General features: G+C 47.0%; 1 protein-coding gene across 1 annotated transcript; it reads left to right on the top strand.

The window, feature by feature from the left end:
- The first annotated feature begins 3,375 nt into the window (after positions 1 to 3,375).
- On the top strand, positions 3,376 to 6,777 carry LOC124683144 (GDSL esterase/lipase At5g45910-like). Its single transcript, XM_047217715.1, has 5 exons — positions 3,376 to 3,500; positions 4,291 to 4,526; positions 4,609 to 4,757; positions 5,897 to 6,173; positions 6,331 to 6,777. Exons 1-5 carry the CDS (start codon positions 3,376 to 3,378, stop codon positions 6,546 to 6,548), a joined length of 1,005 nt encoding a protein of 334 aa, XP_047073671.1. The 3' UTR covers positions 6,549 to 6,777.
- The last annotated feature ends 8,257 nt before the right edge of the window (positions 6,778 to 15,034 follow it).

Genomic DNA, 15,034 nt, shown 5'->3' with positions numbered 1-15,034 from the left:
GACATCTTCAAGCTATTCCACTCGAGAAGGCTGGACTATAACTTGGTCCGCCTATTCGCGCTCAATCTGGCGATGAAGATCAAGAGAGAGAGTACCCCGGACGTCGCGATAGCGGATCCCTACTACATGCGTGAAAGCCGAGTTGGCCTTATCGGCGGTGCGGGCTCGGGCTTCGTTGTACCTACGGAAGTGCTTCTTGGACAACAAGAGGAAGGACAACATCCTCTTGGCTTACTTTCCCGAGTAAGTACACATCCGCTAGCCACTGTAATAAATTTCTTTTCCATTGCTCATTTCCAACCTCGATCTTGTTCCAAATTTGTGTTGCGCGAGAGACACGTCTTGCGTACTCATCTACATCGCCCCGAAGTATTCTCTTGCCACCTATTTCGACTCGGGGAGTGCGAAAAAGAAGAACTACGCCAGAATAAGGGGTGTGCTAGATGATGCTCTCGAGGGCTACTTTAAAAAGGGAGGCGCCTTCAAAGAAAAGGCGGAATGTTTCAGGGATGATGGTAAACACAAGTTCAAGCACGTGTTCGAGTTCCCCTGTGTCAAGCAGCCGGAAAACAACACTCTGGACGCCTTCTATGTCATGCATCACCTAAAAGGGTTTGTCCGGGATAGCCAGAACTTGTTGCTGCCATCTGCTCTCCGAGGATGGGCCGAAAAGTTGACGCGGATCAACGATGATGACCTCAGAGAAGACTTCCATGATACCAAGGTCAAGTTATCACATATCATCATTCAAGACGTCACCACAGGGGGAGGGCCCTTGAACCAGGGTAGAGCGTTATGCAAGAGGGACATCGAACATTGCCTCAAAGCGCAGGGTGACACGAGGACGTGGATTACAAAAGATCTGTACAAGCCGTTCCCGGAGCCCTGCGAGCCTTGACTTAGTGTGTGATAAACTAGCTATCTTCATCGGTTAGTTTGTATATATATCGATGGACGTCGTCTTTTGTGTGGGTCGTAATTAAACTCTAAGTACTATGTTCATCGGTTTATGTGTATCGGTCGACGTCGTCTTGTGTGTGCGCGTCGCAAACTTATTGTTGCCGTGCTCAACTTTACTATATACTTTGCTCTAATATTTATCAACATATATATATGCATGATGTACTAATATGATATACTAATATGCCTTGTCAATAGAGATGCCGACGTACGTTGTGTACAAGGGTCGGGTTCCAGGTGTCTACGAGGAGTGGCAGGACTGTCTCGAACAGGTGCACAAGTTCAGCGGGAACAGCTACAAGGGATACGCGACTAGAGAGGAGGCGGTAGCACAGTGGAGGGAACACGTGGGGAAGAAGAAGAACCGGCTAAAGTTCTTGGTCCCCCTCTTACTCACCGCCATCGCGGTTGTACTCTACTTTACTTTAGTCTAGGTGGCCGGTGACGATGCATGTGTATGAGACGAGATGAACACATGTATGTGTATGCGACGATCAACACATTTCTACTTGTGTAATTTGGATCTAAATGATGTAATGATGACTATTTGTGTGTATCATGTCATTTGTGTGTCATTTCTGACTATTTCTGTTATTTCTAGAATGTGCTATGTATTTGCTGTATATATAACTGTATATGTCCTGTCAAATACCAGTATATATTGCAGAAATGGAAAAAATTCGAAAATCCAAAAATTAACATTACGTAGGCGCATGGCTGGCGGTGCGCCATAAAACATTATACGTATTCCGTGGCGCACGTATACTGCGGTGCGCCATAAAAACTTGCGCCGGATGCTACGTGGCGCATGTGCGCGGTGCGCCACGGAATTCCAAACTTACGTGGCGCACTTGTACACATGCGCCACAGAATTCCAAACTTCTGTGGCGCACCCAGTGCTGCGCCACAGAATTTAAATACTAGTCGCGTGGCATCTGTGGCGACGGCCATATGCGCCACAGAATTCCAAACTTCTGTGGCGCACCCAGTGCTGCGCCACAGAATTTAAATACTAGTCGCGTGGCATCTGTGGCGACGGCCATATGCGCCACAGAATCCTAATTAGGTGCGCCACAGTTAGCCCTTTTTCCACTAGTGTGATGTTAGCTACAACTTGATGAAAATATATGCCAAGCCTTGTATATTTTGTGAGGTGGTATATATTAACCCCTCACATGATGGTGAACTTATGGTGGTAGGATTATACCCTTCTTTGATGTGGTGGTAGGATATCACCATATTAGATGGTGTGATCGTTAGTACAAGCACAGATGCTGGTAGATTAAACTTTTGATGGTTTTGCCTATATGATCATGCATGCTTATGTTGAATGAACTTTATTTGCCTACTTGTGTTCCTTATGTTGCATATCTTGCATCTTGGTAGAAATACAATTGGTATGTGGTGTTCTACGAGAAGGTTCTAGGAGTCTACAAGTTAGAGGACTGTAGCCAAGAAGTGACAGGTTACGAGCATAACCTCCATAAAAGGTATACGATTAGAGAGGAGAAAGAAAAAAGCTTACTCGAAATTCTTAGCGCAAGAGAATTGCTACTATGTTGCTCCCAAGGGTGCATTCCCTACTAAATGTGCAGCTCAGGGCAGCGAAATTAGGTTCAAGGATTTTATTATCGCCTCCCTTGTGATGTGGATTGTGTATTTGCTACTGTTGTAAGTGTGTCTGATCAATTGTAAAACCTTAAACCATGAACTGCTAGTTGGTAAGCTTGCCACATATAGGCGTAAGGTGACAATATCCCACCTTATGCGAGCTCCTAAATGTAGTGTTTTACACCAGCCTAGCCCATAAAACATTAATTATGAGCAAGCAAATGATGTAGACATAAATGATGCTCTAGTGCAACCATGAACTTTGTGGACATCCAAACGAAGTGCAAAAACAAGCTCAAGCCCTATTCTACCTCATGCAAGCATCTAATGGGCCAAATAAAAAAAAACAAAAATCCTCATACATGAAACCAAACTTACCCTTTATGTTGATCCATGCTAGTAATAATTCATACACGAACGTAACTTCTTTTTAAGATAGACGTCACTTGGCGGTGCACATTTGGCATGAGACCTGAAATTTGGCCGCGGTCACGGCTAAATCAGTTGGACCGCACGAGAGAGAGAGAGGGAGAGCATCATCCGGGCATGCCAAATAGTGCCACCCGCGCTTCTCGCTCCCCATCCCGCGCGCGCAACAGGCCAGCGGCTGCCGCGGCACACCTCACTCAAGCCGCGCGCAGTCCTGCTTGCTAGCTGCTGCCGCGGCAGTAATACTAGCTGTACTATAAAGCAGGCGCCACACAAGCAAAGCATCCCATCTTTCTCACTCCCTCACTCTCACTCTCATACTCTCTCTCTCTCCCGCCGCACATGCGCGTCGCCCGCCGCTACCTGCCGACACCAATGGGGCATCGGGGCTTGCTTCTCCCCCTGCTCCTCGCCGCGCTGTGCTTCTCCGGCGCCGCCGCCGCCGCCGCCAAGCGCGGCAGCAAGAAGTCGTACGCCGCCATCTTCAGCTTCGGCGACTCGCTCTCCGACGCCGGCAACCTCATTGTCAACGGCACCCCCAAGGCGCTCACCACCGCCAGGGCGCCCTACGGCATGACCTTCTTCGGCCGCCCCACCGGCCGCTGCTCCAACGGACGCGTCGTCGTCGACTTCCTCGGTAACAAATCCCACATCGCCGCCTGCGCGCTGTTCCTACCTCGCCGTCCTCTCCTTCTTAGATTCTCTTGGCCTTTCGGTGCGTTTTTTAGAGATGGACTTTGCAACATCCGATGCAAGTGTCTCTGTTTTTCTAAAGCCGGTGATTTGGGGTCGGGTCGAGTGTTTGACCGTGCTCTGACGGTGGTCGTCATGAAATTGACCCTTGTTCAGTGTGCTGCTCAACTCGTATCCGATGCCTGGTTCTTCTCAGCTCTTTTTTTTTTTCCTTTTTAGTGATGCAACGCTAGTCTGCTAAAAGAATAGAATTAATTGTTTCTCCTTTGAGAAAAGCAGATCAAATTTGAGCAGTAAAACAAGCTGGTAAAAAGAGCTGCTGCTTTGCAGCAGTGAGCGAGTTATTGCCGCCTCCATTCTGCTGCACCGGCCAAGTAGAATCGATGTGAATTAAAGGTCTTTTTTTCTTTTTCCCTTTAACAAAAAAGATACTCTATAAAGCATCACACCAGAAATGTTACTGACAGAAGCTAGAGATTTACTGTCACGACCAAAGGACCACATATATATGTCTCACTCTCTTGGAACGCTAGATTGCCTTTTAACTCAGAGCAGTAGCCAATAGCAAGTTGTATTATGTGTAAATTTTTGGTTTTTATTGATGTGCCAATTTGCAGCGGAGCATTTCGGGCTGCCCCTGCCGCCGGCGTCGCAGGCCCACGGCACGGACTTCAGCAAGGGCGCCAACTTCGCCATCACCGGCGCCACCGCGCTGGACTACGCCTTCTTCAAGGCGCACGGCATCGACCAGCGCATCTGGAACACCGGCTCCATCATCACCCAGATCGGCTGGCTCCAGAAGATGAAGCCCTCGCTATGCAAATCGGAGAAAGGTCCGGCATCCATTTTATGTGCTGCCATGTTCCAATCTGTAGATCAATGATTCTGAATTTTTATCTGTTCTGTGAACTGCAGAGTGCAGGGATTTCTTCAGCAAGTCCCTGTTTGTGGTCGGAGAGTTTGGGGGCAATGACTACAACGCCCCGTTGTTCTCCGGCGTCGCCTTCTCCGATGTGAAGACCTACGTGCCCCTGGTCACCAAAGCCATTGCCAACGGTGTCGAGGTATGAAATCAATCAACTGACGCTGATTTCACCTACATACTAGAGTAGGTCGACCCTTGCATTGCATCATATATATACATCATACAGAATGCACAAACATAGGTGAAGTTGAAAAGCATGCATCAGAGTGTGCTGTGTACTAGCCTAGTTGGAGATCAGGGAATCATGCAAGTGTGCGACGGGTGCTGATTTCAGGCAACGCACATCTTCTGTCATAGCTAGATATGTGTCGGCAAGGTGGACTAGTTGGTAAGCACTGCACAGTGTCACAAACGAAGCTCCAGAGAGCCTAGTTGTCCAGGGGTAGGGCCAATACACATTTTATTGGGTTGGATCTAGGGATATCAGTGTGTTGCTTACTTGTGGTCAGCTGGGTTATCAGTATTTCTAGACCTTAAATTGGGGGAGAGAACATGTGACACTTTTGGTATCCTTCTTATAAATAGGGATACTTCTGAGTAGGCAATTTTTCTTTATAATATCAAGAAGATATGAAAGTACACTCTTGGCATCTGCAACAGCTCACTATCACGAACCTGAGTAGGCAATTAACATGTACCAAACTGCTCTGGTTAAACTGGTTTTAAAAGGATTGTTTTTCTTGCTTTCCCTGCATAAATCACACTAGCTGCCGTGGGATCTGTACTTGTTCGTTACCAAGTATAGTTGCTCTACAGCACATCAGATTGTTGCTTAGTGTACCCCCACGTGATGTCTAGATGGGGAATTCATTTCGGACATGATTGCACAATGAAGATAATGGGCATAGAAAAGGTGGTATGGTTGGTAAACAAGATGAGGAATCATTTGTTGTGTGCATGGCCATCATGGAACGGCTGTCACATGACATAGCTCTGAAAAATGGTTTGTTTACACACACTTCAAGGGGAGTGAACAGATCTTCTGAAATTATACTGCTATTAGCAGTTGCATTCCTATTACTTTATTACCAGTGTTCTACTTATTAAACTAGTTCGTCAGTGTATAATATATTTGTTTCAACGGTCGTGTGGAGATCTGTTCGAGATATCTTTGTCTAAGATTGGAAGTAGTCTTGCGCATCTCTTGAATATGTATTGAAATGTTCATACATAGATGAGAATTATGATAATCTTACACCTATTTTTTTGTTCTTTCAGATATTGATCGAGCTTGGGGCAACAGACCTATTGGTACCTGGAATTCTCCCGATTGGATGCTTCCCTCTATACCTCACACTGTACAACAGCAGCAAGAAATCGGACTACAATGCGCGCACTGGGTGCCTCCGGAGATACAACCGTCTGGCCTTCCATCACAACAGGGATCTCAAGCAGCAGCTTGATGCGCTCCAGAAGAAGTACCCAAAGACAAAAATCATGTACGGTGATTACTTCAAAGCCGCAATGCAGTTTGTCGTCAGCCCTAAAAATTTTGGTGAGCAATTCTTTCCTCTGGAACTGGTAGAACTTCTCTACAGAGTTTGACACACAATCTGCATTACAAAATTATGGTCTGCGTTCATGATGGTGTGCATTATTGGGAAGCACGCTACATGGTCTACCGTCTAACTGAATCTTACACACCATTGCAGGTTTCAGCACGGCTTTGCAAGCATGCTGTGGCGCTTCAGGGGAAGGCAGCTACAACTTCAACATGAAGAAGAAGTGCGGCGAGGCTGGCGCTAGCGTGTGCTCTAACCCAGCGTCGTACGTGAGCTGGGACGGCATCCACATGACCGAAGCAGCCTACCGCATGGTCGCCAACGGTTGGCTGAACGGCCCCTACGCTTCTCCCCCAATCATGAAGTGATATAATTGAGATGGTTAACTATATGTAGCGTCCCCGGTGCTGCTAGGGGAAAATGGATACGACGAATGCTTCAGGCACTGAAGAAATTAAGCTATTGGTTTACATTGCTTAGTTTGAGGGATTGTATAAACTGTCCCGGTATAGATATGTTTTCCCAACTGAAAGATGTAGTACAGATGTACCTTGTATGACATGTTCTCTGATTCTTATTCATTTTCCAAGAGTTACATAAGAATAATCTTAATAATGAAACGAAACGAAAAGACCAGATTGTGCATTTGCGCCTGAAGAACTGCACTTTTGATTGTTGTGTTACTTTTGATCCTGGCATCCTTTTGCAGCAGAAACATCTACCACTGCAAGCGCATGATCGATATCTTACAAGAGCACTAAGCTCCCAGGGTTCCGAGGCCCTGTGGTTGCTCCGTGCTAGCTCTAATTGAGTGATGACACGAGGATAGTCGGTTCGTGTGTTTGCTACGTGTTGGGCGACACCGCGACAGGACGCTTGTGTATTTGTTACAGGTTGAGCTACAGACCGGGAAGGGGACAACTTCGTTTTCCTCTCAATCCTTAATTCTAGATCGCTCACGGAACCTCTTCTGCGGTTGACTTCGGTCCCCCAAGCGCGGCTCCTGCCTGCGTCGATTCCTCCCGTCCGGCGACCGGCTACTCAAGCGCGGCTTCATCCCCCACCCCCCCTCCGACCCTCCTACTCATGGCAGCTCACCCCCGTCCGATCTCCCACACCAGAAACGGTGGAGGTAAGGTAACGACCCCCATCTCACCTTGTACAGCCCAGCCCACAGCCGCACGCCCTCCAGCATCTATTCACCAGACCTAGATGCACTCACGCGCGGCAGGCCTAGCGATTGCGGCGACACCGGCGGGAAGCAGTCAAGCTGAGCAGAAGAGCAGCGGCTAGCGGAGCACGTGCTTGCTGCAGCGACCGGCGGACATGCGTCCAGGCGAGCCGTGGCCAGCGGCGACCTGCTGGCAGGGCAGGCAACGGCAAGGTACTCTTCACTTTCTTCAGTCTTCAGCTGTTCAGCTCTTGCTTCAGCCGCATCAACTGATCAACATAGCAGTCTAGCTCTAGCAGATTACCGGTAGCATACTAGCAGATTAGAACTTTTTGTATAGCTACAAGTTACAAGTTAATCTATTTTTCTAGATTACAAGTTAATCTATTTTTCTGAACTTTGTTGCATTCAATGTCATTAAGCTATTAGTGCACAATTTGTAAGTTGAAGGAGTTCACCTAATTAATATGTTAAACATGTTTACATTCCCTGTTATATGAAGCAGTGGCTTCAAAGATTTGATCGATGTGATGTCTTAATCTTGGTATTACATCATCATTCTGTGTTTTGGTTGATTGCAAACTATGTCCTCTCATTAAAGGAAACTGAATGGTAGTGCAATGTTTTCATAAAGTCCCCTGTAGTGATGAAGAGACATGTGATTTTTTTTTCTCAACATGGGACAGGCGCGATGGTGCCCGGCGTTGCTGCGATGGCGGACACCAAGGCCATGTGCCCTGCTTTCTATGCCGCCAACAATGGCGTCATGTTCGCTGCCAAAGTTGCCTTCCTCATTGACATAGGCATCCCAATGGGCCTGCCGAAGATGGTACCCGGGGTTTACTGAAGGCCCAGGACTCGGAGAATAAGAAGACTCGGAAGCCCATTTAGTGTTAAGGAAAGATAGATTGTATTAGGAAAGATAGAGATTTGTAATCTTACGGGTTGGGTACGAAACCCTCCCGAACTCTGTAACTTGTGTATTACGAAACCCTCGGCTCCACCCTCTATAAAAGGGGAGTCGAGGGACAAAGAAAGGATCGAATCTACCGTCAACGTGAACCCTAGTTTTCATAATCGTCGAGTACCTTTCGAGCTGAAACCTTCGAGATCTACTTGCCCTCTACTTCTAGCAAAACCCTAGTCTAAAATACTGTAGGCATTGACAAATTAATCCTTTGTCAATTGGCGCCGTCTGTGGGGATTAGAGGTTGCAAGGAGCTGATCTCGATGGCACGTCCAGAATCGTCGACTTCATCAGTGGCCAGCAACGCGATGGATCGAGGTAAACGAGAAAAAACTGATCTAGTCAACTTTCTTCCTCACCCGCCCTCCCGTATGGATGCATGTGCCTATCTGGAGGAGCCCATCGTCACGTTCGGAGAATTCCGATTTGGCGTCAACAAGGAAGGATCCTACCGTCTCGAAGTTCCGATCCCGTCGGAATTTTCAGCGGTCGATTCTAACTTTTCGTCGAGTGACGAGGAGTTTTCGTCGCCACGTTTCGTCGACACCAAGGCAAGCGGAAAGCTCGCCAAGATCTTCAGCAACACATCTTTCGAGTCGTCTGCGGACTCCTTTGTAAGCGACGATTTCGACGAGCGTCGACGACTTCAACTTCATCGACAAATCTGCTGCCATCGGAAAGGTCTTCACCAATCTATATCATGGTGTCACCAATCCCGACAAAAATCAATACGCAAAATACCATCAAATCTGTGCAATTGAAGAGGCAGGCCGAACGGAACCGGAGACATCGGAGGCTTTCGACGATTTGGGAAATCCATACGTCGATCCCGCTGATCTTAGAAGAGGCTTAGGCACTAAATATGCTGGGTCTTCATCTCGCGTGAGAGTTCAGCTCCCGCAGCAAGCATGGGACAGGGCCGCAAAAGCCATGGATGGTTCAGAACCAATGATCACCACTGCTACCGTACAAGAACTCCAAGCATATCAATATAGACTTGCTCGGGTAAGTAGAGAGCTGGAAAAACAGACAGCATCCTTGAATAGAAGAAAAGAGGCAGCCTCCGCGTCCGGCGAGCGTCGAGCGAGCTCGGCCGACAATCAGAAACTTCGGCAGATAGCCATAGAGAAGCTCGAAGGAGAGCGAGATCTCGGCTGCAAAATATACCCGAAGAAGAGAGAGGAAACATAATTCAAAATCTCGACATGTCTTTCATGACGATTGATACAAGGGGAAATATCATCCCGAAAACGCCAGAAGCAGGATACATGGCAACGCAAGCTTACATCCTCGCGTCCAGACCACCTCCTGGGGATCCGAGAGAACCATTGTTCAATATGGCAATGGCTGGAGTAGGAGTTATGGGAACAGCGTTTGCGACCACGCCTCCCGAAGAAAATCCTAGGCAAAATAGTCCACGACCCACTGCAGCGGTTCAAGATCCACCAAGAACAAGTGGAGCAAGAGACACAGCAGTTCAAGTTAGGGTGGATAGAGCGCGACAAGAAAGAAGAGAACGTCGACATTCACCAGAAGTTGCCGACGAAGATATTTGTGGACTCCCGTGCTTTACGAGAAGAGTTCGAAAGACTCGAGTCCCAAAAGGGTTTAAGTTACCCGAGAATTTCAAGAAATTCGACGGCCTACAAGATCCTGATGATTGGCTCGTTGATTATCTCGAGATGGTGAAGCTAGTAGGAGGAACCAGAGCAACAGCCATGCAAAGTATTCAAGTTCACTTAAGTGGTGCCGCGAGATCTTGGATAAAGAAACTTCCCCCATGCTCCATCGACAGCTGGGATAATTTTGAGGATATCTTCGTGAGAAATTTCCGATCCACCTGCAAGAAACCTGCATCATTGGAAGAGTTGAGGGCGTGTCGACAGAAACACGACGAGTCAATGAGAAAATATATACAGAGGTGGAACATCATTAAAAACTCGGCGAGAGGATATATCCGACGAGAGAGCAATAGACGCGTTCGTGGCGAGAATTCGGCGGGGAGATTTCGTCGAGGACTTAGGGAGAACTAATCCTAAGACAATATCAGCACCGATGGAGATAGCCAACAAATGGGCGGATGGAGAAGACGCAATATATAACAAGCGACACGGATCGCCGTGAAGAGGATCGCGATCGAAATTTTCAAAATAGAAGGCGATTTTCTTGCCGGTTCTACAACAACGACGCTCCCGGCCATATATCGGCTGGTTTCCGGGAAATCCTGGAGGGAATAGTCGAGATGACTACCAAAGGAGTAATGAGCAACAAGGCGACAATAGAGGTGATTCTCGCGGCAACAGGCAAAATAGTGGACCAAGGTTTTAAAGACCTTATGTGTCCCCCGAGGAGATGATGAACGGTCCGTGTCAGATGCACTTTTATCTCGACAACAACGGAAAGAGGCAGTCAGGGCATCTCCAGAAAGATTGCCGCAATTTTCAAGCAATGTTGCGAGCCGCAGGAATTGCAAATGCCCAAGCAATGAACAGAAATCCCCAGGGGCCAAGGAGCGAAATTCACCTTCCACCTCCTCCCGCAATCACGGACGAAAATCGGCACCAGCTCAGAATAGCGGCAGCACCACATCCACCACCATATGTTGATCCTAACTCTAACGGTGCGGTCTCGATGATTCGAAAGCTAGGCCATCCAACGAGGTGCGGAAGGTAATCTCACGGCAAGTATTCATGGCGGAGAAGATGCCTCCACCAACAGTTGAGTACCTAAATTGGTCAGGGCAAGACATTGGATTCACAATTGCGGATCATCCACAGCAAGTTCCTCGACCAGGACAATCGGCACTCATCCTACCCGCAGTAATTGCTGGCTTTGACGTGTCGAGAGTTTTTATAGATGGCGGCAGCAGCTTAAACCCTTATGTATGCAGATACATTGAGGAAGATGAACATATCCCTAGCAAACTTGAAACCAACGGATACACGTTTCCATGGGATCACACCAGAGAAGCCAAGTTATCCGTTGGGCAAGATCAATCTCGACGTTCAGTTTGGAACCCGAGAAAATTACAGGATAGATAATCTGGAGTTCGAAGTTGTAGATTTCCCGTCGAAATATCACGCTTTGTTGGAACGACCAGCATATGCCAGGTTTATGGCGGTACCACACTATACGTACCTATTGTGGAGGTTGCCCGGACCCAAGGGACCTATCACAATTAAGGGAAGTTTTGCGCTATCCGATAAATGCGACAAGGATTTTCATCGACTGTCAGAAACTTTCGGGATGCAAGCAGAATATATGGCGCCAAGGCTCACTGATTATGATGTGTTGCCAGATGCAGGGGGATCTCCCAGGGAGCCAACTTTCAACACAGCCAAGGATTCAAAAGAGGTGCAGATCCACCCGACAGACCCAAAGAAAACGACATCCATTGCAACAAACATGGATATCACATAGGAAAGCGCGCTCGTCGAGTTCCTCCGTGAGCACTGGAAAATCTTCGCATGGTGTCCAGTCGACATGCCGGGAGTACCCAGGGAACTTGCCGAGCACCACCTCAACTTGGATCCTCTCGCGAGACCAATCAAACAACCTCTGCGGTGTTTTTCGGAACCAAACCGCAAAGCTATGTTATCAGAAATAGATCGACTCAAAGATGCTGGTTTTATTAAAGAAATATCTACAGAAGCCACGTGGGTAGCTAACCCAGTGATGGTGCCAAAGAAACACACGAAAGTCCTTCGCATGTGTGTCGACTTTACGTGTCTCAACAAACACTGTCCTAAGGATCACTTTCCCCTCCCAAGGATCGATCAAATCATCGATTCTACGGCAGGATGTGAACGTCTTTCCTTCTTGGACGCATACTCTGGTTATAACCAGATCAGATTAAAAGAAGAAGATGAAGCCAAGACAGCGTTCATAACACCTTACGACGTGTTTTGTTACAAAACAATGCCCTTTGGTTTGAAAAACGCGGGAGCAACATATCAGCGGATGATGCAGAAGTGCCTTGCAACACAGATTGGGAAAAATGTACAAGTCTACATTGACGATGTCATGATAACATCAAAGAAGGGGTCAACACTAATTGAAGATTTGAAGGAAACCTTCGACAACCTCGACAAATTCTGCCTTAAGTTGAACCCGACAAAGTGCTCCTTTGGCGTTCCTGCGGGAGAACTTCTCGGGTTTTTAGTATCAGCAAGAGGGATTGAAGCTAATCCCGAAAAAATACGAAGCCATCGTAACTATGAGGAAGCCAACAAAGTTGAAAGAAATACAACGGTCGACGGGGCGAGTCGCGGCTTTAAGCGGATTCGTCGCCGAAGCTAGGAGAAAAGAGCGCGCCGTTCTACGCATTGATAAAACAAGGGGAGAAATTTCAATGGAACGAGGAAGCAGACAGGGCCTTCGAGTACCTCAAGCGCACAATTTCGACACCACCAATCCTGGTGGCGCCTAAAGAGAAAGAACCTCTCCTTCTATACATTGCAGCCACACCTCAAGTGGTCAGCACGGTCCTGGTAGTCGAGAGAGAAGAAGAAGGAAAGCTCCATGGAGTTCAGAGGCCAGTATATTTCATCAGCGAAGTATCGTCGCCTTCAAAACAGCGGTACCCTCAATACCGTAACCGGCGTATGGAGTATTTACGACAGCAAGAAAATTGCGACACTATTTTTCGGCGCACCCGATAATAGTGGTCAATGAAGCTCCTCTGTCAAACATATTGAACAACCCAGAAGCTACGGGTCGTGTCTCCCTTTGGGGAATAGAACTTTCCCCTCGGGACATCACGTATGAAAAAAGAAAGGCAATAAAATCGCAGGTTCTACCAGATTTCATTGCAGAGTGGATGGAGCTACAAAACACGGGGCCTCCAGATTTATCGAGAACCTGGACTATGAACTTTGACGGGTCCAAAAGGTTGGAAGGCGCTGGAGCAGGCGTGATATTAATATCACCTCAAGGCGACAAGTTGAAATATGTCTTACGGATGACGTTCCCAAACGCATCTAACAATGAAGCAGAATATGAAGCTCTCATACATGGGATGAAGATGGCGAAGGCTTGCGGTGCAACCCGACTGAAAATTTTCGGCGACTCACAGTTGGTGGCACAGCAAGTTATGAACCAATGTGATGCAGTCAACGAGAGCATGATAGCATACAAGGAGATGTATAATGAGCTGGAAAAACTGTTTGATGGATGCGAGGTAAATCACATCAGCAGATTGAGCAATGACGAAGCCGACGTTCTCGCAAACATTGGGTCACAATGTCTCGCGATCCCCCCAGGCGTGTTTTGGGAAGAAATAACTGAGCGATCAACAAAGCCAATGAAAATAAAGAAGAAGGAGAAGGAAGAGGAACCCTTGAGTACTACCAAAGAATCATCGGAAGAAGAAGAAGAGGAACAGGAGTTAGTCATGATGGTGCAAATTCCATGGATGCAGGCATACATATCATACATCCTAAGGAAAGCAATACCCGACGATCCAGTTGAAGCAAGGCGAATAATTAGACGATCCAAAGCTTTCACTGTGGTAAAAGGGGAGTTGTACAAACGAAGTATTTCGGGTGTGCTTGCGGAGATGTGTCACACCGAAGAAGGAAGAATCATCTCGAAAGATGTACACGAAGGAATATGCGGGCATCACGCGAGCAGCCGAGCTATCGCGGCTAAAGTTTTCGGAAGCGGGATTTTACTGGTTGACAGCAATTGAGGACGCGAAGGAAATAGTGCGAACTTGTGATGCGTGCCAAAGATTCGCTGCCAAACCTCACTCGCCAGCAGCAGAATTGATGCCAATCCCATTGTCCTGGCCCTTTGCTCAATGGGATCTCGATATGGTGGGAAAACTACACAAAGCTTCGCCAGGAGGATATGAGTATATGCTCGTTGCTGTCGACAAATTTACTAAATGGATAGATGTTGGAGATATGCCCAAGAGGCAATAATAAAATGGTTATTATAATATATCTTTGTGTTTATGATAATGTTTGCATACCATGCTATAATTGTATTAACCGAAACATTGATACATGTGTGTTATGTAAACAACAAGGAGTCCCTAGTAAGCCTCTTGTATAACTAGCTTGTTGATTAATGGATGATCATGGTTTCGTGATCATGAACATTGGATGTGATTAATAACAAGGTTATGTCATTAGGTGAATGATATAATGGACACACACCCAAATGAGCGTAGCATAAGATCAAGTCATTAAGTTCAATTTGCTATAAGCTTTCGATACATAGTTGCCTTAGTCCTTCGACCATGAGATCATGTAAATCACTTACACCGGAAGGGTACTTTGATTACATCAAACGTCATTGCGTAAATGGGTGACAATAAAGGTGGGATTAAGTATTCGGAAAGTGTGAGTTGAGGCATATGGATCAATAGTGGGATTTGTCCATCCTGATGACGGATAGATATACTCTGGGCCCTCTCGGTGGGATGTCATCCGATTAGCTTGCAAGCATATGAATGGTTCATAAGAGATCACATACCACGATACGAGTAAAGAGTACTTGTCGGTAACGAGGTTGAACAAGGTATGGAGATACCGATGATCGAACCTCGGACAAGTAAAATATCGCGTGACAAAGGGAATCGGCATCGTATGTAAATGGTTCAATCGATCACTAAGTCATCGTTGAATATGTGGGAGCCATTATGGATCTCCGGATCCCGCTATTGGTTATTGCTCGGAGAGGAGTCTCGACCATGTCCGCATAGTTCGCGA

The sequence above is a fragment of the Lolium rigidum genome, chromosome 1 (assembly GCF_022539505.1).
Source record: "Lolium rigidum isolate FL_2022 chromosome 1, APGP_CSIRO_Lrig_0.1, whole genome shotgun sequence".
NCBI lineage: Eukaryota > Viridiplantae > Streptophyta > Magnoliopsida > Poales > Poaceae > Lolium > Lolium rigidum.
Note: the sequence above shows the minus strand (reverse complement) of the source record. Positions and strands in the feature narration are given on the sequence as shown.